Genomic DNA, 24,794 nt, shown 5'->3' with positions numbered 1-24,794 from the left:
GCCCTGGAGCCCTCCCGCGGTCCCTCCCTGGCCCAATCGTGCCCCAGTGGGGTTCCTTAGCCTGGCCTGCACCCTCTCAAAATCCAGGACCACTCGGGGGATGTCAGAAAGCAAGTTTCAGCCCGATCCCGCAGGCCACTCCTCTTGGGAGGGCACAAGATGCCAGGCTCGTGGCTAGCGAGCGCTGCTGTGACAACACGATCATCTCCCCATCAGGACTGATTGGGCGCGAGCCCGCGGCAGGCACATTGGGGCCGGGATGAGTGGGAGCGGCAGGTAGGAACTGCAGGCGGTGTTGGACTGCGGGTTTTGGCCGATCCCTGCAGGCCACCCAGAGGGACCCCACCCATGCACGAATTCGTGCACTGGGCCTCTAGTATGATATATCAACTAGAGGCCCATTGCACAAAGATTCACGCAATAGGCCTTCCTTCCCCTGGCTGCCTGCACCAGTTTTCCTCCGGCACCTGGGACCCAGGCCTTCGCTCCGCCCGCAGAGGAGAAGCCAGGCCTCGAGGCTTCTCCTCTCCGGAAGCAGCGGAGAAGCCAAGCCTCCTTCAGTCTTCAGTCTTCAGTCTTCACTTGGGCCGGAGCCTTCAGTCTTTACTCCACGCCTGTGTATGCAAATCAACCCGCCATCTTTGTTAGGCTAATTTGCATACTCACTCCTGATTGGCTGGCGGGTGCCACGGAGGTGCGGTCTGTTTGCATATTTCTCTTTTATTAGTGTAGATTATATATTGATAAAAAATAAGTGTTCCTCACATAAATATGATACATGTGGAAGAAAATCACACACCAACAAAACTGTCTACTCTTGCTTTAACCCTTTGCACTCGCTTGCTTTTTTCTCGATTCCTTTATTCTAATGCTAACCGTGTCAAGTCACACTCGACATCCGAGTGCAAAAGGTTAACCTGAATGTTTCCGTCTATGCCACCCACTTTGCACTCTTCCAACCCCACACTAACACTGCTCCTGCTGCCTTATGTTTCCTAAAGCAGGAAGCAAGGCCAGGAAAGCATTCCTGCATGGTCTGTACCAGCCGGCAACTATACCCAGATCACCTGGGGTGCCTGCTCAAGTAAGTGAAAGTTTCTGACCTTCCTCCAGACTAGAGAGTCTCAGATTTAACCCAATTGAATCATCTGGGAGCTTTTAAGAATCCGGATGCCAAATGAATTGCTCGCTCCAGTGTGCTGTGAATCACTGTTACAGGTGTACTGAGTTCCTGGAGCCAGATTTTAACTAGTTCCCAATGTGACTCTTCTTGTAAAAACTAGAGGCCTGGTGCACGAAATTCATGCACTTGGCGGGGGCGGGGGAGCGCCCTCAGCCTGACCTGTGCCCTCTCAGAGTCCGGGAGCGGGCTTTGGCAGGCAGTCAGACATCCTTAGCCAGCCATGAGCCCGGCTTCTGGCTGAGTGGGGCTCCCCCTGTGGGAGTGCACTGACACCAGGGGGCAGCTCCTGCATTGAGCATCTTCCCCCTGGTGGTCAGTGTGCGTCTGGGCTGGTCAGTGCACAACCGACTGGTCATTCCAACATTCGGTCGATTTGCATATTAGCCTTTTATTACCAGTATATAGGATTTGAGAACTATTGGCCTAGGGCCAAAAAATAAAATAAAATAAATACAAGTTCCTTTTAAGTGAAAGCCATTGGACTGTGAATGGGAATATGTGAGTTCTAGTTTTCCTTGTGTTTAATTGTCCCAGCCATAGTCTCCTCATCTGCTAAATAAAGGGACAGTGTCAACATGATCTGGGAACTTAGAAATCCAGCCTTTGAGCCTTTCCCCAGCTGTACTGAATCAAACACAGGGGTGACGCCCAGCTAGCTGGGTTTTAATGGCCTTCTGGTCATCCCCCGATTGCTACTCAGTTGGGTGAACTCTTGAACTAAACTTTACCTGCTCTGCTCTGAAATTATACAGGTCTGTCCCTCCAAAATCTCAACCAACACCATTTCGGAAGGGCTAGAAGGGGTTTTTCAGCAAGCTGGCTGCTTTGAGAAGAACTTTTGAGAAACCCTTTAAATAGTATAAAAAGAACTACAGAATACTTGGTGATAAATGGACCTAAAGTAGTTCTGGTATTAATGACGATGGTAACATGACTTCAAGCCAACACAGCATTTGTGAAGGACAGCGTACGGATGGGACTGTCCTGGGTGGGAAAGACAGGCAGAGGGGTCCAACTGGTGAGACGTGGCCTAACCCTCCAAATCATCCTCAACCTCCCCACCTCCCTGTTCCCCCCAAAAAATCCTGACTCAGGTGGACACGGAGGGACAAAGAGCAGAGATACCATGTCAGCCTTTAAGAAGGATGCACACTTGGAATTGTGGGCATGGAAGCTGGGAGAGCCCTCACCTGCTCTTGCCTCATTTTGCAGATGAAACTGGGCCCAGATAGGTGATGCGACCTGCCCAAACCCCAGCATTCTTTAGCAATCAAACCACATGGAGAATGCCAGTCTCCTGAATTTTGGAGAACGTCTCCCTCCCCACACTCTCTGGGGTCTAGATGAACTTCTCTCCATCCTTCCTGTTGTCAAAATTTGCCCATCCTGTGTTCCATGCGTGTCCACCCCACCTGCCCAAAGCTACCAGGCAGCCACCATGGGGAGATAAGCAGGGGTATTAGTTGAAAATAAGTGTTAAAGGTTGACCACACGTAACAAGTTCTTTCTTCTCTTCACCTTATTAAGATCATCATTTAACCAAACACCAGTGTTGTCCACCCATGAGCCACCTCACAGAGGTGCCCGCAGCCTCCTTCCAGCCTAGTGCTTCCCGGGGCCACTCCCCGACCTCAGGATGGGCTCCTTTGCCCCAGTCCAACATTGGACAGTGCAGCCTGTGGGCTCCCGTGCCTCCAGCCACCTCTGCTGTGAGCACCAGGGGCCCTGGCCACAGCCCTTGCCCTGCCTGTCCCTCAGGTCCTGGCACCGACTCTCTGGCTCTTTACAAGGACTGTGGTTGCCAAAGCCTTAAGGACCCAACTTGGCAACCAAAGGAAAAGGGGTGAGAACTACACTCAGTGAGCGCCAGCTGTGTGGGGAAAGGATCTAGTGTGCAGCTGGGGACACGCAGCTGCCGGGGTGGTGGTGGGGGAACGGTTAACAACCTGCTGAAGATCCATGGGTAGGGAGTGTTCAGAACCACATCTGTCTGACCTCAGAGCCACATGGGGGGAGGGGAAGCTCTGCCTCCTTTTCCAGGTCCTGCTTTAGGGCTGCTTTGAGCTAGGAGGGTAGTCGAGATGGACAACATAGATAAGAAATCTGTTGGGGGCAACATGTCACTAGGCCCCCCCACATCCTATATAATAAAACCCTAATATGCAAATCGACTGAAAGGCAGAACAACCGGTCGCTATGACGTGCACTGACCACCAGGGGGCAGACGCTCAACGCAGGAGCTGCCCCCTGGTGGTCAGTGCACTCCCACAGGGGAAGTGCCACTAGGCCAGAAGCCGGGCTCACCGCTGGCGAGCACAGCAGTGGTGGCAGGAGCCTCTCCCATCTCCACTGCAGTGCTAAGGACCCTGAGGGGGATGTCTGACTGCCGGCTTAGGGGAGCGGGCCTAAGCCGGCAGTCAGACATCCCCATTGGGGTCCTGGACTGTGAGAGGGCATAGGCCAGGCTGAGGGATGCCGCCCCCTCCTCCCCCCCCCAGTGCACGAATGTCATGCACCGGCCTCTAGTCTACATGAACTGGTAGGTTATTTTAAAGGGCAACATCAGATTTTAATTTTTCTTTTTCTAAAAACATGCCTCTCTCTATAAATATATGTATGAAAGTATAAAGTATGATATGATTCTTACTCATTATACATATCAATACTAATAAGAAGAGTTAAAAGGGATCAGATGAGAAAAACAATAATAATGGGGAGCACCTTACAAAGGACTGACTAGGCGGCCCCCAAGATACAGAAGCAGTTGTAAGAGAAATTCAGAGCAGATGATCAGCTGGTAGCTCTGTCTTCCACGCAGTATACTTGGCCCCTTGGGGGTCGGGCCTGAGGGCTGCCCCCTGTCTGAGCTCCTTCCAAGGGCCTCCGTGGTTTCACCTCAGCCAGTCTCTGCACAAAGGCCATAATTATACCCACAGACACAGCAGCATTTGCAAACACATTCATCATTTGCAAACAAATAGCAAGAAGTAAATGGCTATTCGCACTTTCCCCTCGAGGCTGCTTTCCTGTAAAGCCGTTTGCAGTGCTGTCTAAGAGCGGGTTTGTAGCTGTGGGACTTCCACTTAGGCGTGGGGTAGCTCTGCTTCCTTCAAACCACCTTTGGCCCTGCAGCCCTGTGGGGTCCAGGGAGTCAGAGCAGAGGCAAGTCTGAGTCACGTGCTTCTTTCTCCAGGGAGCTGGCCCCACTGCCATCCCTGCCACAGAGGAGCAAGCAGCTGCAACAAGCAAACAGGGGTAGAAAACCAGCGGCTTAGCTGACACCTGGAAAGAGGTGAGCTCTCTCATGACAGAAGGAAGAAGGAAGTTGGGAGATCTTGAAGGTCAATGGGGAGGCCTCTGTGCCTAGTAAATAGCAAGGCTATACCAACGTCGTGTCCAATGCCCTGGGTCCACAGGGTAGCTTCCCAGAGCAGGCTGGTATGGATGACGCCGGAACTGTGAGGATGGCCCCACCGTGGGATGAGAAAAAGGCCTAGGAGCAGGTAAGAGCGTGGCTGGAAAGAAGTAGGCTTCTCCGAGTTGTAAGATGGAACCAGGAAGAGTGCCCAGATCAAGCCTGCGGTCGGGTCCCGGCTGCTCACTTGCTGGCCATGCGGCTTTGGACCGGTTACTCGTCCTCTGTGCACGTCCCTCCCTCCTAAATCCAGGATGCTAACGCCTGTCCTGCACCTTGCCGGCCTTGTGGAGTGTTGGGACATTGAGGGGTAAGGAAAAGGGCTTTGTCAAATTGGACAGTGATCTGAAGGGACTTTAGACTTCGGTGACATGGCTTATGGAGTACAAGGATCGGTTCCTTTTATGGGAGTAGAAGGTGCTCCTTCCATTTGGGTCTAGTCTTGGGGGTGGTTAGGGCAAGTACCAGCTGCTGAGAGCCAAGGGATGGGCTCTCAGCTTCCCATTCCAATACTGAGGACAGTCGATGGAAGACATGTGCGTTCCTTCAAGCGCGGAAAGGTGGGTCCCTCCCGCCCACCACAGACTAGGCCCCGGGAGGTGCCCTCCCCCTTCCTGTGACCCCTGTGCTGTGGAATCCTAGGAAACTGTATAAGTAAGAAGAATGAAATGAAAATACACATTTTTTTAAGTAAGAAGTTTATTTGATTAAATGACAATATATGAAGATATTTTAAATGGTAAGGCTTTATCCAGACAAAATGTAAATTTATTATAAATGTGGCTATATAAAGCATTCATAAAATCCTCACGTACTTTAAAACCAGGTTGCAAGTAAGTAGAACAGAACCTGTACGTAGTACTTAAAAGCAGGTTTCTTAAGTGACACTTCCGATTTGCCCTCCTACACGAGGCACCTGGGGTTCTGTGACAATCAAGGCATGGCTACCCTCAGCGAGAGGGGGTCGTCCCTCGAGCAGAAGAGCAGAACTGAAGCCGAGATTACACCACGACCTCGAGCTCCCTACACAGTATCCTAGCCTTTCAAACCCTCGGGAATTGGGATCGAATAGGTGGGAATCTCTAGTCACTCTAGTTGAGGGTAATTAGAAAAAGAGGTTGGGAAACCAGGGTTGGACAGAGGGAGGGGATGGGACACCGAGGCATGGCTAGGTCAGAGGTTTCTACAGAGCAGTTTTAGAAACGACCAAGGAAACGATGAAAATAAAAACAAACACAACACAAAACCAGTGGCTCCTCGGAGCTGTACCCTGGGGTCTGCAGGGAGGAGGGCGCCAGGACCCCGAAGGTCAGACCTGACTAAGTTCGCGGCTGGGCCACCACACCCCTCGCAGGAGAATCTTCACCGGAGGGTGGAGTCATTACCTGCGCACCAGGAACAGGGCAGAGTGTGCAGGTCACATCGACTTCCCCCCAAAGGTTTTTCCAGCATCCAAGTTACTCTGTTCTCGGGCCAAGACAGAACCTGGGAATCAGCAGCTGCAAGTTACAAAACCAGAGAAGCTGCAGACCTGTGGCTGGAGACCCGCAGGAAGAAGGTGATGTCTCCCAGTGTGCACGCTGCTGGCAACAAAGCACAAATGCGGCCAGTGACTCAGGCGGAACCGAACCGTAGGGAGGCATGGAAAGACCCCAGAAAGCGAAGGATGGTAACCACAAAATAATTAGATAGCACCCATTATTATAGTTTAAGATACATAAACGTCATTGAGGATCTATCTAGTGTCTGTGCTATTATTTTATAAATACAAATACTTATGAGGGCTCCAAAATATTACAAATGGTACATACTGTACATTCTGGTATGAAAGTTAACACTCCAGATTCATACAACAGACTTGATGTTACATTTGAACATAGATTTGGGGTGAAGTATAGATCAATTTTTGCAGACCATTTTCTGAACCTTGGTCACACAGGTGAATGCTAAAATCATAGGAAGCATCTTAATCTGGTGGCTTTGGCAACAAACATGTTTTTTTGGCTCTGCGTTTATGCCTCACCCAAAGACACGCTGTTTGTTTGTATACTAGTGAGTGACTCAGTCCTCCAGAGATCTTACACCGAGAGCGCTTTTCTGTCTCCTTATCTGCTGCCCGTCTCTGTGGGAGGCCCTCAGTGGCCCGGCTCCTTTTCCCCAGGCCCGTTGTCTCCCTTGGAGGGCTGCATTTAAAAACAGTTTCATGTTTCCCGTTCAGGCTAAGTGGCTCTTTACAATCCCTAATCTTGAGGTCAGTCTTCTTATCCATGACAGGATGCATGTGCACACGCTTACACACACACACATTTTAATAAAAAACAGTTAATGACTTCCTATCACCTGATTTCAGCAGTGTGCTTTTAAAAATCTTTGTTCTCAGCACAGAAAGTAACCTCCCAACACGTCCAGGTTGAGCATTAGAGACGACCCCTCCCGTCCGAGGGGACAACGTGAGACAAACCTCAAGGTGGTTGGGGTCCGGGATCCCAAGGCCAAGGTTCTGTGCGCCCACAGAACAGGAAAGCGCGGCCTCAGCAGGATCTACAACTACTGTCTCCTTAGGGAGGACGTGACATCGAATGACTCTGTGGGCTGACTCTGTGATTACTCTTATGCACGTGTGACCTCAATGGTCTCCTCGGCCTGATCCAACAGGAAAGGGGAGCAGTATTAACAACCATCCCCTCACAGCCACACGTGTGAGCTCAGGCACAGACATGTATAGTCCAACCCAATATATCTTGACGTCTTAAAGCCACGGCTCAGCCGTTCACCTTGGCTTCATTTCCCCAAAAACAAATCTCCAAGGTGGCGCCGGAGAGAGGCTCGTGGAGCAGAGTGCGGCCTGCCTTCCCGTTGGGATGTGGCTGCGCCAACCCTGGAGAGAGGTGCGGGGAGCTGGAGTCCCAGTCTGTGCAAATGTTCTCAGTGATGACCCGGCCTGTAAACAGACTCAAGCGAAATGACTAAAATAATCGGCTTTAATTTTTAAAAAAGGACCTAGGGAAATGACAGGGTAGCTTATTTACCTCCTCTAACGGGTATTAGCCCTTGGCAAGAGGTGCTTCTTTTGGCTCAACTCATCTGAAAATAGTTCCATTTGGAACTTTCCTTAGCCGGTTACTATAACAGGGCACCGACTCAACGCTGGTTCTAGGACAGGGGTCGGCAAACTGCGGCTCGCGAGCCACAAGCGGCTCTTTGGCCCCTTACGTGTGGCTCTTCCACAAAATTCCACGTGCCCTAATTAAGTTAATAACAATGTACCTACCTACATAGTTTAAGTTTAAAAAATTAGGCTCTCAAAAGAAATTTCAGTCGTCGTACTGTTGATATTTGGCTCTGTTGACTAATGCGTTTGCCGACCACTGTTCTAGGGGGTGAAACAAAACAAACATCGATGGGTATGAAGCCGCACAGCCGGTCAACGGACTCCGCCCAACTGGGTGCCACAATCACACCCACCAGACTGACCGTGAGTCAAGCCAGCTCCTCATTCCCCACCAGCCGAACACCACCGTGTCCTAAAACGCGGTTCTGGTGGAAAGGAGAGTGGAATCAAGGCCCTCACAGCAATAGCCAGGCTGGGCATCCGTGGCACGGCCCGTGGCCGAGCCCCGGCCCCACAGTACTGGGTGTCTGTTAAAGAGGCATTTACGGCTGGAAGGACAACCTGAAACTTCAGAATCCGGACCAGAGGATGAAGCTGCTCTGGGCCACTTGCTCGGCCACCTGACTCTCCTCTCCTCTCCGCCCCAAGTGAAGTGTTTCCACACCAGATGTGTGGGTGAGATGGCTCCGAACCCCAGGTGCGTGGCTGAAGGCTGACACCGGGCTCAGAACCACTTCCATCTGTTATCTTTCCAGCTTTAGGTTTCAGGACTAATGTATGACTAGCATAATACAAGGGTAATGTGAGCGAAGTCTGAGGCTTTGTTCATTATCAAGCTATCTATACAACGTCCACGGAAGGCAATCTAGTGGGGTAATGTGTCTGGCCTGGTAGAAAAATAAACACCAGTCGAATCACATCTTTGTTTAAAATTTTCCATCTAAAAAGTCAATTGAGCAAAGCCTGAGATTCCCTGCTTTTTAATGCTACTGCAATCTCCATTTCAAACTTGCATTGTGTGTTAAAGCTATCGAATAGACAACGCCATCGCCATGATAGAGAAAAAAACTGCCTGTGAGCAAGATGAACCACAGCCTTGGAAAGTAAGTGGAAAGGCATTTGAATGGACAGAACACTAAGACTTTTAAAGTTAAAATGATAGTGTATCTAGAAAATACTGTGAAACTATGTATCTCAAACTAGGTTTAGTCAGAAGGCTCAGGAAAGCAACCACTTAAAAAGCTGACCAATAACAAAGAGAGCTAAAATAGCCTTCCCACTTTTGACTCTTCCTCACTTTTCTGCCCTCAGACTGTACCGTTCGGATGCCCTAAAGCGGAATAATCTAAGAGCAGTGATAAAGTGCTGGTATTTTTCAGGATCTCTTCAAGACAATTTCCATCTCGGTAACTGGGCTCTTCTCTCTGATCAAGGCAACTCACGGACTTTAAATGTTTTTGGTGACACGGGTTCAAAGACTTCGTCATCATCTTCCACCCCTTCTTCTATTGGTTTCATCTTGGCCGAGGCTCGCTGGTGTGGGGAGGACACATCTGTCAGAGACACAGAAAGGAAAGCCACTTAACGTGCAGCCTGTCCTTCGCTGGCGTGATGCACCAGTTTCAAACTCCAACCAGAAAACAAAACCCCCTGGGAATCCATCGCTGGTCCCACGAATGGAGTTTCCCTTAACACTATATTTTCAATCCAGCATTTCAATAAAACAACCAAGTCAGGATGTGGAACACATTCCACGAGGTGTGCTTGTATGATGAGCTTCTCAAACATCCCAGTCCCTAGTGGGTTGCCCTAAAGTCTGTTTAGGAATCAGAATGTTCCTCCATGAATATCAGACATGGTGACTGGAATCGCTGGAAAGCTGAATGAACTTCTGATTTCCCTAAAGTATGGTTTTATTCTAAAACTATAGACCCTTATACCACCTGTAGCACTCCCTAAAAGAACAGTTCTTGCCACCAACTGTCCAGCCACGCTCTGGACTGACATGGAGATGGAGAGCGGGGGACAGTGGGGCAGGAAGAGGGTTCAGGCATGCAGGGGGAAGAGCCAGGTGGAGGAAATACAATCCCAAGTAGCAAGGCATCCCAGGGCCTTATAGGATGCCATTTAATCAAGGGAACCAAGCAATGAATGATCCATGCATCCAGTCCCTTGTTCATTCACCCATTTACCAAAAGCATGTCCCATATATGGACACCATGACTGATGTAGAAAAAAAATATTGTCTGAAAGTAAGAGAACATATTGTAAATAGGTGCAGAGACTCCGTGAGGTGCCTCATGAGCAGCTCACGTGACATCATAAGCACAGACTCCCCTCCACACAGTTCCCACATTCAATGTCAGGATCCACTGTGTCAGGGTCCATCTGCCCACCCACACCTGTGCACATTCTTGCTTCCCCCTAGCAGGACAGAGTGGTATTCAGCAAATGCTGAACTCGGGCCGAAACCGGTTTGGCTCAGTGGATAGAGCATCGGTCTGCGGACTGAGGGGTCCCAGGTTCGATTCCGGTCAAGGGCATGTACATTGGTTGCAGGCACATCCCCGGTAGGGGGTGTGCAGGAGGCAGCTGGTCGATGTTTCTAGCTCTCTATCCCTCTCCCTTCCTCTCTGTAAAAAATCAATAAAATATATATTAAAAAAAAAAATGCTGAACTCGGGCTGGGTGTAAAGTTGATGATGGAAGAACAATGGGTGAAATCAGACTCTTCAAATGTTCGCTGTACAGCAAAGGCAAGTAGCAGGATCTTATAAAGATAGGAATCAGAATGCCTACAAGAAATGTATACTGATCAGCTGTTCAACCTTGACAAGAGTCAGCAGCAGCCAGCAGGGCCGGCCAGCCCTGAGAGCAGGCTGCTGTCAGCAAGGAGGGTCAGGGACCAGCAGGGGGCCCTAAGGCACAGAGGCAGGTGGCCTGCACAGTGCTCAAGACCAGAGGCTCAGGAAACAAGTCCAGGGTCAAATCCCCGCCCTGCTGCTTCCTGCTGTGTGCCTTGTGCTCCATTACGGTGCTTCTCCAGGTCTCAGCTGCGCTATCTGTCGAAAGGAGATATTCACAGGACCTGCCTTCTGGGGTTGTTGGGAGGATTAAACAAAAATATGCTTAGCAGGGTGCTGGGCACATAGACAATGTTATTTCTTATTGACGACAGAGTCACTGCCATACACCCGGGGAAGGGCTACTACCAACAGCCACATCTTCCAACATAGAAAGGCCATCATTGTGCAGGCCCTGGCTCTGGTATAGCTTATGTGTTGGATGTACACACACAGAAATTGTTCACTTTCAAACATTTACAATCAATTAAAATGCTGAGCTTCTGGAAAGACAACTACTGACCGACGGTAGGAAAGAGTCCTGTATCAAAGTCCCAAGAACGAACTTCCGTCACAGAGCACAAGGGCTTTGTGTCCTTTTTGGCACAGGTGATACCAAACCCAACCTCCAATTCACAGGTCTGCCCCAGCGGCAATGAGTACACACACACATTCTGTGTGACCTTGGGCAAATTACTGCACTTCTCTGTGCCTTGATTGCCCTGTCAGCAAAATAGAAATAATCATAATATCTACTTCATCTGCTGTTTGGATGAGTAAGCGTCTTTCATATTTGTAAAGTTCTTACTCAAATCAGTACGTGGGGTATGATAACACTTTGTAAGTCGATCAAACCAGTGTATTAATATGGCCTTTGGAGGGCAACAGCCTAAAGAATTAGAAAACTGGTTAAAGTTCATCACTGCCCATAAGGATGGCAAGAAAGGAAATGGGACTAGTGCTGGAATAGAGGTTTGTGCTTCTCAGTCTAAACTGGCCTGAGTGCAGCACAGTTGTCTTGTGGTGGTTTTTTTTTTTACCAGTAGCCATGGCTTCCATCATATTTCTAGCCTCAAGTTATGACTGAGTCTCATGAAATATTAACTTAGGCTGAGTATTTGCAATCAGACAAAACCCTCAGAACAAACAAGATAGCATGTCTAAGAGCATTAAGCCAAATCAATAATGTAGAGCATTCAGACATAACTGGATGCTACACATAACAGAAGCACGTCCAGTTTATTTTGGTTGGGGAAGTGAGACCAATTGATCTCTACTTTTTAAGCCCATCTATCAAACCGGGGGTGACGATCTACGGTATCCTGAGGCTGCTATCGACATTGGGGACAAAATGTTCTGACCCTCCCACTACGTGCCTAATCGCTGCATTTCCCCACTGAGAGAAAGTGAAGAGAGGGCCCAAAACAACGGAAATGGCCTAGTGAGAACTTTCCCAGAACTCTCAGTTTCTCTGTGAAAGAACGGATTCTGTTCCCACTCTGTGTGCCTGGGAAAGGAAGGGCTGTGGTGGTTACTCTCTAGAACATTACAAGGCAGTCAGGCAAGAGTCACCCACAGTCCTGGGCTGGCATCCAGGGGTCTCCAGAGAGAGCCTCCTTCCCTTCTAGTCCACGCCCTGGCAAGCTCACTGACCCCCAACTCCAACCCATCCCTCTCTTCTTCTCCTCGTGCTTTTCTCTCCACCTGAGATGGTCTCTCCACTCCCATCCCTTCCCACCAAATTCCTACCCAGGCCTCAAGGCGGAGTTCAAACCCAACTCCTTCACTTGTAGTCTTCCCTAATTCCTTCTGAGGGGGATTCTATTCTCCCCCAAACAACCACAGCCCTTCCACATTCTGCACCACGCGGTGGTCCTACAGACAGGCATCTCTCCCCTCCCGGAAAACAACATGCGAAGGGCTGTGACCACACCCCCCCTCTCCTACAGGCTCACAGTGCACCCCACACATAGCCAGGTCCTTGATAACTAGTGAGTACGTGAAAAAAACCCTCCTCCGAGACTCAGCCTTCAGAAAGCTGATTCTGAGGACGTGGAAGAGACACAGGGCCATCACATTTCATCTCTGATGAGTCAAAACCGCCCCCCCCCCCCCCCCGCCACCAATATGGGGCACAGCAGCATTCAAGCGTCAGCAGGTCTTGGGGCTTACAGTAAGCCCTCACTATGGAAAGGGACTGTTATCAGCACATATATTCTGTGTCAAGTTTCAAAGGAAATCACTTTCAAATAATTGGCTGATTTGACAGTGCTTACAGCAAAGAGTATTGGCCGCCGCGTAACCATCAATAAGGTACCTACAACCAAGTTTTCATCCAATCAGCCATCCAAATCTCTGAGCAACTGAAGGGTTAAATGTTGGGGAAATAAAAAAACAAATCAGACATAGTCTCTGACTCTCTTGTTTGTCAACACACTTTTCAGAGTAATTCATTCTCCTCCCATCCCTACTAATATGTCTATTTTACACCCAGAAGCTGAACCTGAACAAACCGTGAAAGCAAACAGAGGGGGGAGCTGCCGTGGGCGAATGCCTTTCTCACCTGGGAATGAGCCAGGTGGGAACAGCTGGCAGGATAAGCCAGATGGCCCTAACAGCCCCACGAGAGTGCATTTTTCTGCTGAAGCTCTTCTCTCATGGAGAGCACTAGATGCGCGTTCATTTCAGGCTTTGTGGCTGGGTGAGAGCCCCCAAGTCCCCAGGTCCCAGTTCCCACCGCTGTGCCTGTTGCTCTTTCCCCACCGGCAGGTGCACCTGAAGTTTTACAACAGAAACTCGGTCTCACTGTAACTGCCAGAAGCAACCCAGCGCCAGCGGGGGGCCTGAGCCCTTGATAGGAATCACGGTCACAGCGAGTGCCCACACTCTGTATCAACTGGTTAGCCCGGGCCTCCTGCACCACCGCGGGCCAAGGAGGGCGTTCACCTGGCCCACCTGTCACTGTCACAGCCAGAAGAACGCAGGCTTCCGGGAGCAAGAGCAAGGAGCTCACCTGGCCCATAGACCCTGTGCTTCAGTGGGAAGAAAGAGCCCATCGCTACGCAGCTAGAAATCATTCTTTTGTCCACTAAAAAGTCCAAACCCAATATGGAGTGTGGAGAGAGAGAGAGAGAGAGAGAAAGAGAGAGAGAGAGAGAGAGAGAGAGAGAGAGAGAGAGAGAATATACTGTGCTCTAAGGGAACGATCTTACATTTCACAAGCTGAACATTATTAAATTCTTTCTGCAAGTTTGCCTGCCTTTTTCATTAATTTTAGGCACTGATGTGTCATCAGACATTTGCCCAGAAGGCCTTCTATCTTACCTAGATGTGAGAGCATGAGGAGGGGGGAAGAAATTGAGCTTATCTTTCGTTAAGTGCTTTTCAAATGACTTTTGCCCCTCCAGGACATTGCTATGAGTTCATGACCTCAGTGTAATATTTTTACTTTTCATTTGTTTCAAATTCGAGAAAGCAAATACGTCCATAGCCATACGTTTTCCAGAAGACCGAGTTTTATCTTCTATTACACCCACTTTTACAGTTGGGAGACAAAAGTGGTAAACTCTCTCCTTTGGTACTTATTATAATAAAAAAGAGATAATTAGCATTATTTTGTGGCTATTAGCTATAATCACCTTCCAGTTGGCTCAGGCCGCCCAGTAACATAGTTTATTATACAAGTACGTAAAGCAAATAGTCTCAGGCTGAACTGCGATCCAAACTTCTCTGGTGTGAAATTGTTAAACAGATACTCGGGAGTGGCTGTTGCTGGCGGGAGTTCCATGTGACACCAGGAAGACAAGTAACTTCCGCCCAAAGACTTCCATGGCCCTTCCACGGTACCAGCGCCCCCCGAAGGCACAGCCAGCGGGGCAGAACTTACTGTGAGCAGTATGCCACGTTCCCCGTGGGCTCAGGTGAGAAGGGGAACTGAAGCACCAGGCAGCCATTATAAAGGTGAGGAAGAAACGCTCAACCTCAAATGCGGAAGGCTGAGACTCTGAAGAGCCCTGAACCGAACCTGGACACCTGCACTCGTGCTAGAGCACAGGAGGGACGACACCACGGACACCCACAGGGGACTGGGGTCCGAGAAGCCGTCTTTCCTCACAGGCCTGTTCACACGGCAACTAGTATCCGATCCTAGTTGAAGGAGACAAGCCTGCTATCAAGACTCTGCAGGGCCCGGCCAGTGTGGCTCAGTGGCTGAGCGTTGATCAACCTATGAACCAAGAGGGCACAGTTCGATTCCTGCTCAGGGCACATGCCCAGGTTGCAGGCTCAACGCCCCCGTGGGGGACATGCAGGAGGCAGCTGATCAATGATTCTCTCATCATTGATGTTTCTATCTCTCTCTTCCTCTCTGAAATCAATAAAAAAATATATATATATTTTTAAAAAGCCCTGGAGGGGTCTTTTGCAAAGTACCAGCTGGCCCTGGGCCTCTGAGGAGGGTGGGCTCAGGCTGTCCCCCCAGCCCCTCTTGTCTTTCTGAGGTCCCAAAAGAACTACAGTACCACATTTTTCTGTGTACAAGACGCCCCCCACTTTTCCAAACCAAAATTAAGAAATCAATATTTTAAACATTTTGCTGGTTTTCCTTTCTAAGGCCTTCTTCTTTTTTGGCATCTTAAGGAGTTGTTCTTCCTGTTTTCCCCACTGTCTGATCATACACTCAGTGGGAGGAGGTCCAAATTGTCTCTCTGCAGCTCTGTTTCCACGCTCTTTTGCATAGCTGATTACATTCAGTTTGAATTTTGCAGAGTAAGATAATCGCGTACTGGTATTTATCTTTTTATTTTTTGACATCTTTATGGGCTCAGAACGCTCCAGTCCCTGTTGCATCTGTGCATTCTCCACCTCCACCTCCAATTACGGCATCAGTTGGTCAGTAACAATAAGGCTTGTGATTGGAGAAGGCCTGTTTGACAAGGTATGGGCAGCATCCCCCCGCCACCCCCCCCACCCCCACCCCGCGGCTCCCTCCTCGGCTGACTTCCGTGTATAAGACGCCCCTCGATTTTCGGTCTAATGATTTCAGAAAAAAAAAAATAGCATCTTATACATGGAAAGATATGGTAAGTCACAGGGATGTAAGTTACAGCATAGAGAATATAGTCAATAATACTGTAATAACTATGTGTGGTGTCAGGTGGATGCTAGTCTTATCCGGGGAATCACCTCGAAAGTTATATAAATGACTAACACTGTGCTGTATACTTGAAACTAATATAATATTCAATGTCAACTATACTTGAAAAAAAAAAAAAAAGAACCACAGGAAGCTTTTGATACATGGACCAGGAAGGTCATACGGAACAGTCAAAATCCCGATGTGGAGTAATAAAAGATTGGGTGAGAGAAACTGCCTTTCACAGAATTCTGTCCTTATTAAGCTTCTTTCTATTGCAGTGTGCTTCTCATTGTTAGGCCTTAGAGCCTCTCCTAGCAGGCAAAGTACCAGACATATGTGTTGTTCTTAAATACAGAGTGAAGGTCAACTCTGCTCTAGGGAATAAACAAGCGATGTCAAGTTTGATCTTCAGATAAATACAGTACCATGATATGAAGTTTGTCCAGCGCCATTTCTCTCTGCTTCAGAAACACACTTATTAAAAAGGAGCAACACCCCTGTAAACTATTCAATGTAATGCATGATTTCCCCATCTCCTCTGTTATTTTAATGACATTTTCTTTATCCCTTTCAAGGTGTTCTTCTTTTTATTATCTTTGACCATCTGGCCAACTGCTTTAGCAAGCAATTAAAGACCATACAGGGCTTTAGAATTTTAGTTATAGTATACAATTTCTGATGAATGGGGCTGGGTAAGGATTTAATGGCTTCTTTGCTAGAAAGATTATCATCCATATCCTGCCTTTGACTACTTATAGTGGAAAATTTTTTAATTAAAAAAATTTTTAGTGAGGTCATAAGGTATTTTTAAATAAAAAATTAAGTTTGATTGAAGCTTTCTGAACAATAATGCTAAAGCGCAGGTATGGCCTTTGTACTTCACTTCTCTTCGAGGGACTCGGCACCAGCCAGGAGGTGTTCGAGTCAGGGCAAATGGGCAGGGTGGAGGAAGTCAGTGGCTCCCATGAGGAGGTTTTCTGTGGCCCAAAGAGGCATCCCCAGGCCAATTCCTGACTACTCAGAGCGGCGGTCAGGGCCCTGAGCTGCACGCCACAGGGCTGAGCAGCCAAGGAATGGCAAAAGTCCTGCAGCCCCTACCTGCCCCGAAGGAAAAGATACAGGGCTGCAGAGACAGCAGACCTGGGAAGCTGGTCCCGATGGCAGCTGAGCAACAGAGCAGAGAATCGCCAGTCCGGGGAGAGGGAGCAGGAGGGGAGACTGTGAGAAAGGTCTCCAGCCAAAGGGAGCGGGCACTGATGAACTGAGAAAGTGAAGATGTAAGATAAGAAGATGAAAGGATAAGGAAAACGAAAGGCAACCAGAGATACCCACAAAAACAGAAAGCACTATGAAAAGGCATGATTCAAATAGGAACCAACCACTCGGAGATTTTAGTTGAGAAGTGAAAGGGATTTCACCTAAAAGAATGATAAGAAGCTAGAAGATACTGGGGATATAGTGACTCAGGTGGCCACACAAGCAAAGCAATAAAAACAAAGTTTAGGGGGAAAAGGAGGGTAAAATAGGGAGCAAACTGTGGCATGATTTCTGTGTTGTGCACAGATCCATGCATCCTTGACATTAGGAACCTTGGCACGGAACAAGAGTCATGACATTGAAACCAAAAGGAGAGAAATGTAGTCACGGGCAATTATTTGGTTTTGAATAAAGCATAATAACGTCAACACTTTTTATTCGCTTTCATACCTTCAGAACAACCCAAAGACATAGGAAGACCTACTTACAGTTAGTTACCAAAGCACAGAGTATTAGTGCCACTGAACTGTACACTCAAAAATGGATAAGATGGTAAATTTTATGTTATGCGTATTTTATCATATTTTCTAAAAAACTGAAAACAGAAGAGAGAACAGAATGCATATGCCATCGACCTTGATTGTTTAAAAGTTAAAGAAGAGCCCACAACAGTATGAAGGTAGAAGGGGGAAAGAATAAGAAAGGGTAGTGATACGAATGCTTTCCCCTTTAACTTCAACACTTCTTTGTTTCGGGGCTAGCCCAGGAGCCGTGGCCAGGCCTCTGAACCTCCCTCAGCTGCACTGCATCTCTGCAGCGAGGGGTGGGTGTGAGGCCTGTTCCTGGCTCTTTGAACCTCCCTCAGCTGCACTGCATCTCTGCAGTGAGGGGTGGGTGTGAGGCCTGTTCCTGGCTCTTCCTCCCTGTCCCTGCGCCTGATCACATCTCCTCTCCAGCTGTCCGCATGAAAGCGTGTTGTTTGTAAGTCGACAGTCGTTAGTAGGGAGAATGAAATGCAAATGGAGTTGAACAGACTAGTTCATGGAACCAGTCTTGAAACGAACAATTGGCTGTTTGCATCTTCCCAGGTAAATAAATAGATAAGAGAGCCGAGAGAAGGCCCTTATGTCAGATACGTTGCTAGTGTTTGTGGACAAGAATGCTCACCGGATGCAAGCTAACCTGACTGAAAGCATATTTGGGCAACTAGGTCATATGGAATTAGTAGACGTACAAAGCACCATTTTGACATTAATAACACAAAACACCAGAAAAGGTTTTATTTGTCAGTAAGAGATATCCCTCTAAATATTTCATAGTTGTCTTTTAAATAATCATAAGTGTTAAGTATAATTCTGGGGAAAAAATGGTTTAAACCTTTAAAAGTTGAGTTCCATCATCAGGAGTATACTGCCTATATTGCCTCAGGGTTAAAAACAACAACAACAAGCAAGCAGCAAGCCAAACAATAGATTATTTAACCCCAATTAACTAAAATAAAGTTCTGCAACTTTAAAGGAAACACAATATGTCCTCCTGTTGCCATGACAATGCCTGTGTTCATCACCAGTTATCAGTGTCGGAGTGCCAATGACAATCTGTGTGTGTGTGTTACACATTACATGTGGGGAGCAAACCTCATAAGGTAGAGAAGATGACAAGGCACCTGAGGAGCACCTTGGCCCAGGAGCAGAGAGAAGCAAGCTCATATCCCCGCGAGGGCATTAAATCCTCTCACACGTTCTGAGCACCTTGTTCCTTCTGGTCTTTTTATGAACACAAGGTTAAAAAGCCTGGCCAAGGCTCCCGGGCTAGCCCATGAAACTCCAGTACAGGAAGCAAGAAGAGTTAAGTGGATTCTGAGCTACTGAATAAAGAGGTAGAGACCATCTTTTTCCTGGGCTGTTTGGTTACTCCACTTTCTCCCCTTTAAACGAGAATGTGATGTGGAACGCAGACTCTGTGTCGTAGAGAGCAGAGATCTTGCTCCGGATTCAGCATCACGCGAGGTTGTAAAACAGAGCACAGCGTAAGAAATGGGCCAGCAGAAATTCCTCTGAAATGGTTCACCTAACGTGTCCCTTCACCTGTTTCTGAACGGCATTTCTGTTACACTGAACATGTGCTGTGTACCGCTATGAAGTGTGTGTGTAGTGTTATATCCCATACGGGGCAAGATGTCTAAATAGCGCCTTCACCAGAACCTCTGCCAGCCCCTCGATCACCTACCAGTGGACAGGAAATACAAGAAACATCGTGATCACCACCAGGAGGAAGCAAGCAACAAAATTCCAAAAGTAGGGAACCCTACGGCCTAGCTGCTAAAGGTGTAGTTCAGGACCGGACACACTGGCATCACGTGGTATCTGTTAACCAGGTGGACTCCCAGGCCCCACCCCTGTCTGCCCATCTGCATTAGAAGCATTAACAAGATCTCTACCTGATTCATATGCTCCTTCATGTTTAAGAATCAATGTTCTGCCCTGGCTGGTGTGGCTCAGTTGGTGGGAGTACTGTCCTGTGCACCGAAAGATTCTGGGTTTGATTCCTGGTCAGGACACACACCTAGGTGGCGGATTCAAACCCTGGCCCTGGTTAGGGCATGTGGGGAGGTAACTGATTGATGTTTCTCTCTCATATTGATGTTTCTCTCTCTCTCCCTCTCCCTTCCTCCCTCCCCTCTAAAAATCAGTGAAAGTGTCCTCCGGTAAGGGTTAAAAAAAAAAAAAGAATCAATGTTCTACAGGACAAACAAAAAACCCAAAACAAAACAAAAATGCAGAAACACACACAGAGAGAGACAGACAAAGATAAAAGGGAAGCTCAGAGATGAAGAGACTTTAGGGATGTTATCAACCAAATGCTAAGGGTACATGCTGATCCTGATTTGAAATAATTATGAGAAGTGTTCATGTGCATTTTAATGTTTAGATCTACTACTTTATTTGAGTTAATGACTAAATGGAATGTAAAAGTTGTTTAATTAGGAAAAATATATGAAATACGCTTAGTTTTTAGAGAGTAGCATTGCTTGTAATTCTGTGAGTACATGCGAGGCAAAGTGAAAGCTAACCAAAAGCTGAAAGTCTGAAGAATACAAATGGTTAATTTTAAATGTTCCTATTAGAACCCTCATACAAAGAATATGGCGAAAATGTCATCGCGATGGAAATTAACCAGTCCAGGGACACCTATTTGCAGCACTGTTTGGTTAAAATGAAGGGTGGGAGGGTGGGAGGTTTCTCCAAAGAAGCAGGTTGGAGGGGAAGATGTGGCTCTGAGCAAGCGCCACCTTCTCCTGAGTGTAGGGGACTTGCCTGCAGAGGGGTGAAAAATAGCAGCTGCTGTGCCTCCTGGCAGGTTCAAATGCAAGAACGGGGTGAAAGTGACCTCTAAACTATCAAGGGCTAGTCAAATGGTATATGCATTTTTCTTTTCTTTTTAATACACAGAGACAATATGCTTTAACAGCACGGGCTTTTGGAATCAGACAGGATACCTAGGTTTGCAATCCAGCACCTCTCCTCACCCCCAATGAGGCGAATAAACATCTCATAGTTCCCATTTCCTCACCTGTAAAGTGAAACAATACTCACTGTGATAGATCGTGTTATTGTCAAAATGCCTGCTTTCCCTCCCTCCTGCAGGAGGATTCAAGATCCATCCACTAATGGTGGTTCTGGCCAAATGACTTCTCTGGTCCAGAGAACATGAGCGGAAGTGGTGGAGCTGCAAGAGCCATGGCATGATTCTGCCCCACTGTCTGCCCTCTGCCGTGAGTGGCAGTGACCCAAACAGTGACTGCTCCTTCCACATCCCAGCGTGAGCTGGACACGGGCCTGGAGCAGCACTCAGTGTGCACGTGAGCAAGAAAGCAGCCTCTTCCTCACAGAGATCTGGGGACTGCCTGTTAGTGCCTCATCATCTAGCAAACACCAATCTACCTCCCTCTGTGCAGGAGTCCAGTGCCTACTCCATGTGGTTAGGTACAGGGAGTACCTGAAAAACACTAGCTGCTCTTGTCAATTGACGTTTGTTCCCTTCTCTCCGTTAGCATTTTGAGAGCAGCTACCAGGCTGTTCATTTGCACATCAGAAACCCGAATAATAAGAGCTTAGTCACTGGTTTTAGGGACCCATCATTTACTAAGACCTAACACATGCTCAAAATATGATAAATTTTGTTATTTCAGCCTAGCAGTCCTAGGAGATTGGTTCTACATTCTGTTTTACAGGGAATGTAATTTGTAATGGAAAAGTAGGAGGCATATTGATGGGAATGGCAAATGAAAAAACGACAGCCTTCAGCAGTTCTGAGCTAACATGTAAGAGACACAGGAACTAACCAGTTTTTAATGAATTATATGATAGAATTAGTAATTCATAATTTGTGTCAGTGTTGTGCTCAAGTCCTAACGTCTTTCATTAAAACCGCAGGAGGGAAGCCAAGAGATTCAGAACGAGGACTGGTCAAAGGGGGCAGGCACGAACGAGGATGTGCTGTGTAATTCACACACACACTCAAAAATATGCATGCATAGGTAGCTGGACGCGTTGGTATCAATAGGTGAGATCTTGCATAATAAAGCTGAGGCTAAATAATTAAATAAACAACGTAAGCAGGTTGCACACATTTCTTTTCTTTCTTTCTTTTTTTTTTTTTGTACAGCAAAGTACTAAAGTCTAGTTAGACAAGGGAACGAGGAAATGAGAAGTGAAAATGTGACTCTGCTCTGAAGGGCAGCACACTTCTCCACAGACACTGAGGCCTGAATTAGCCCTGCAGGAGTGACTGCATTACACTCATGGTTTACTGCAGGGAAGAGGGAAGGAAACAGAGCAGGAGTTGTGATCAGATATGACAGTTCATGTCGCATTAGAAAGGTCATGGGACTTCCCACAAGGTCACAGCTAATAATTATTAGAGCAAGAACGAGGTTTGTATGCACCTGTGTGAGCCATCCACTGAACACCAGAAAACAGGTTTCCAGAGGCGAGTCCAGTACAGATGTTAATCTTGAAAACATGTTTTAATTCTATTTAAACAACATACTGTACATAAGCTTTACCCCCCTAAATTGTTTTTATCCCCAAAATATTTAGATTATACAATAAAATACTACAGAAAAGCAAAACTGATTTTTAAGACCACAAATGCTCACGCTATATACCACTGGTGCTCGGTGCTTCGTAAGCAAGACTGTAGAACTAAACAAAAGTAAGAACTACAAAAACAAGTTATTCTACAGGAAAAATAATCCACATACAAATATTTAACTTTCTGCTGACCTTTCGTAGTAATTAATCACTACACATGTAACTAAGATGGGTCCACTTGAAAATGCTTCTTGAGCACCAAAAGGTTTCAGTGCATTTGGCATGCTAGTAGGCTGCAGGCTTTGGTTAGCCGCAGTGACTTTCAAAAAGTAACTTTAGAATAAAATACAATCATTTCCAATTTCTCGTTTGTGTTGCTCCTGAAATCTCCTTTAGGTCCACAAAGTATTTCCATGCCTAGACTGTACTTTGGAAGCTTACACCAATTATATGGCCTTGCCAATCCTTTGTCCGTTTAAACTATAGTTAAAATCCTTAATCCAATTTATCCAAAGCATCCAAAGTTACTCATTTACACAAACACTTAGGATTGCCGAATGTTTATCTATATTTACCTAAAAGTTACTCTGGATTAACATACATTTGGAAATAGTAATAGTTTTTAGTTTATGCAATGGGAGACTTTGTCTTTTTGCTGTTTCACATGAATTTGTTCAAAGTTCTTTTACTACCATTCTTGGAATAATGCGTAAAATAATTTTAAGCATTTAATTCTTAAAATAATCTAGCTTCTCTCACTTTACTTACTAATCTTCAATATCTGTGTCATCAGTTGTACTTAAAATGTCTTAAAACAGTCTAAACTATGGAGAGATCTTGCAAAAAGGAATTCCTTGGTGGTGTGTGAATGAGTGACTCACAGGGGCGTTGCGCGGCCTCCTTCACCTTCAGGGATATTCCATTACCCGGTCGCACAATGAGATAACCAGCCAGCAGTAAAACACCCAGCAGTTGCTTGCTACTGTTTTTAACACATGGCTGGATCTAAGCTTTCACCAGGACTAAAATCATGAAAACAACAAAGCTGAAAACCCAGCAAACCATAAGGACCCTTTCCCATTATTCCAGTGAACCAGTATTTTAAAAAGTAGGTGCTCCGGGTGAGGCTGGGTCCCGGGTCCGGGTGAGGCCGCGCGCACCTGGGTCCAGGTGAGGCCACGCGCCCCCTTGGGTCCGGGTGAGGCCACGTGCCCCTGAGTCCGGGTGAAGCCGTGCCCCTGGGTCCGGCCGAGACCAAACCAGAGGGAGTCGGACCTGCATTACCACCATTTGTCCACCATCCAGAGCTGAGGGGTCAGTGCCGACATGTACACATAAGGAACCGGTGGACATTGATATTGGGTCTCAAAAGAACTGTTGGTCCAGAAAGAAACTCACTACAGACTGATTCATTTGCCTGTCAGCATAACTATTATTGCTCGTCTCACATTCAGTTCTTATAAGTATATCTCTAGTGACACATGATCTCGCTCATCTAGGGGAAATGATGAACAACATAGACTGATGAACAAGAACAGAACCAGAAACAAGGAGGCATCGATCGGACTATCGGGCCTCAGAGGGAGGATAGGGGAGGGTGGGGGGAGGGGGGAGAGATCAACTAAAGGACTGTGTGCATGCATATGAGCCTAACCAATGGTTAAGTTCAACAGGGGGTTGGGGCATCCGTGGAGAGGGGTGTGGGATGGGAATGGGGGGGATGAGGACAAATAAGTGACACCTTAATCAATAAAGAAATTAAAAAAAAAAAAGATGCTAACAGCTATAAACCAGGAGGTCACAGTTCAATTCCCCATCAAGGCATTTGCCCAGGTTGTGGGCTTGATCCCCAGTGTGGGGCATGCAGGAGGCACCAATTAATGATTCTCATCATTGATGTTTCTATTTCTCCCTCTCTGAAATCAATAAAAATAATGTATTTAAAAAAAAAAAAAGTAGGTGCCAAAAGCAGTGAACACATTCTGAAACAGAAATAAGAGATCTGAAGTTGGATTTTAGCTGATATTATTAAAATAATCAGAAAAGATCTGATCATTTTTTAATGATGCCTTTAGGTTGCCAAATAGCTGCTGGCAAAGTTGTTTTTCTGGTCAAAGTTGTCATTTGTCTATTTCCAGTGCCACCCATCAGAGTCCCGACACGTATCCGTTTTGGGCTAACTTACGGAGAGAGGACACGCTGGGGGTGCCGCGGAGGAACTGGTGTAAGCCGTCCTCGCTGTCACTGGAGCTGGCTAGGCTGTTCCTCATTTCCAGCATGGAGATCTGCGTGCAGAGGCTGAGCTGGTGCTCCAACTTTTTGGCCTTCTGAAAGCAAAGTTTCAAGATTTCTGACACCTGTGGGACTTAGATAGTATTCCCTATCGGTGCATTTACTTTTCCTTGGGGAAAAAAGTCTACGTGGTACCAAGTAAGTGGCCAATGAATGTCAGCTGTAATTTTTATTTTCTGGCTATTACTATAGATAATACATTTAATATACTCATTAGTCTATTTATTAATCTTAAAAAAAATAGTAAGCACCAACCTAATTTGATAAACAGCCTAGACAAGATGACTTAAGAGAGCACACTCCTATACTCATAGTCCCTGGAGAACAACAGTACTTATCACAGAAACAATGTTTTCCAAGTTATCTTCTGTGATCATTTTAATTTCCTTCTAAGTAAACGTGGGGGAACGAAGATCAAATTGCAAATTGGTGAAGATCTATATAGCTCTGAAATCCCGA

At 47.0% G+C, this 24,794-nt stretch overlaps 1 protein-coding gene across 2 annotated transcripts in view; it reads right to left on the bottom strand.

Moving 5' to 3' along the window:
• Window positions 1-5,386: 5,386 nt before the first annotated feature.
• Window positions 5,387-24,794, bottom strand: part of POPDC1 (popeye domain cAMP effector 1) — a 36,583-nt gene continuing 17,175 nt past the window's right edge. Inside the window, exons 7-8 of one of the 2 annotated variants that reach the window (XM_079779671.1) lie at window positions 24,229-24,370; window positions 5,387-9,263 (exon numbers count right to left, since the gene is read on the bottom strand). In XM_079779671.1, the coding sequence (XP_079635797.1) occupies window positions 9,139-9,263; window positions 24,229-24,370 (267 nt within the window). In that variant the 3' untranslated portion in view covers window positions 5,387-9,138. The remainder of the gene's footprint in view (window positions 9,264-24,228; window positions 24,371-24,794) is intronic. The other variant, XM_079779672.1, reaches the window with a different exon arrangement.

The sequence above is a fragment of the Cnephaeus nilssonii genome (assembly GCF_951640355.1).
Source record: "Cnephaeus nilssonii genome assembly, chromosome: 9".
NCBI classification, from domain to species: Eukaryota; Metazoa; Chordata; class Mammalia; order Chiroptera; family Vespertilionidae; genus Cnephaeus; species Cnephaeus nilssonii.
This window is presented reverse-complemented; position numbering and strand designations above follow the sequence as displayed.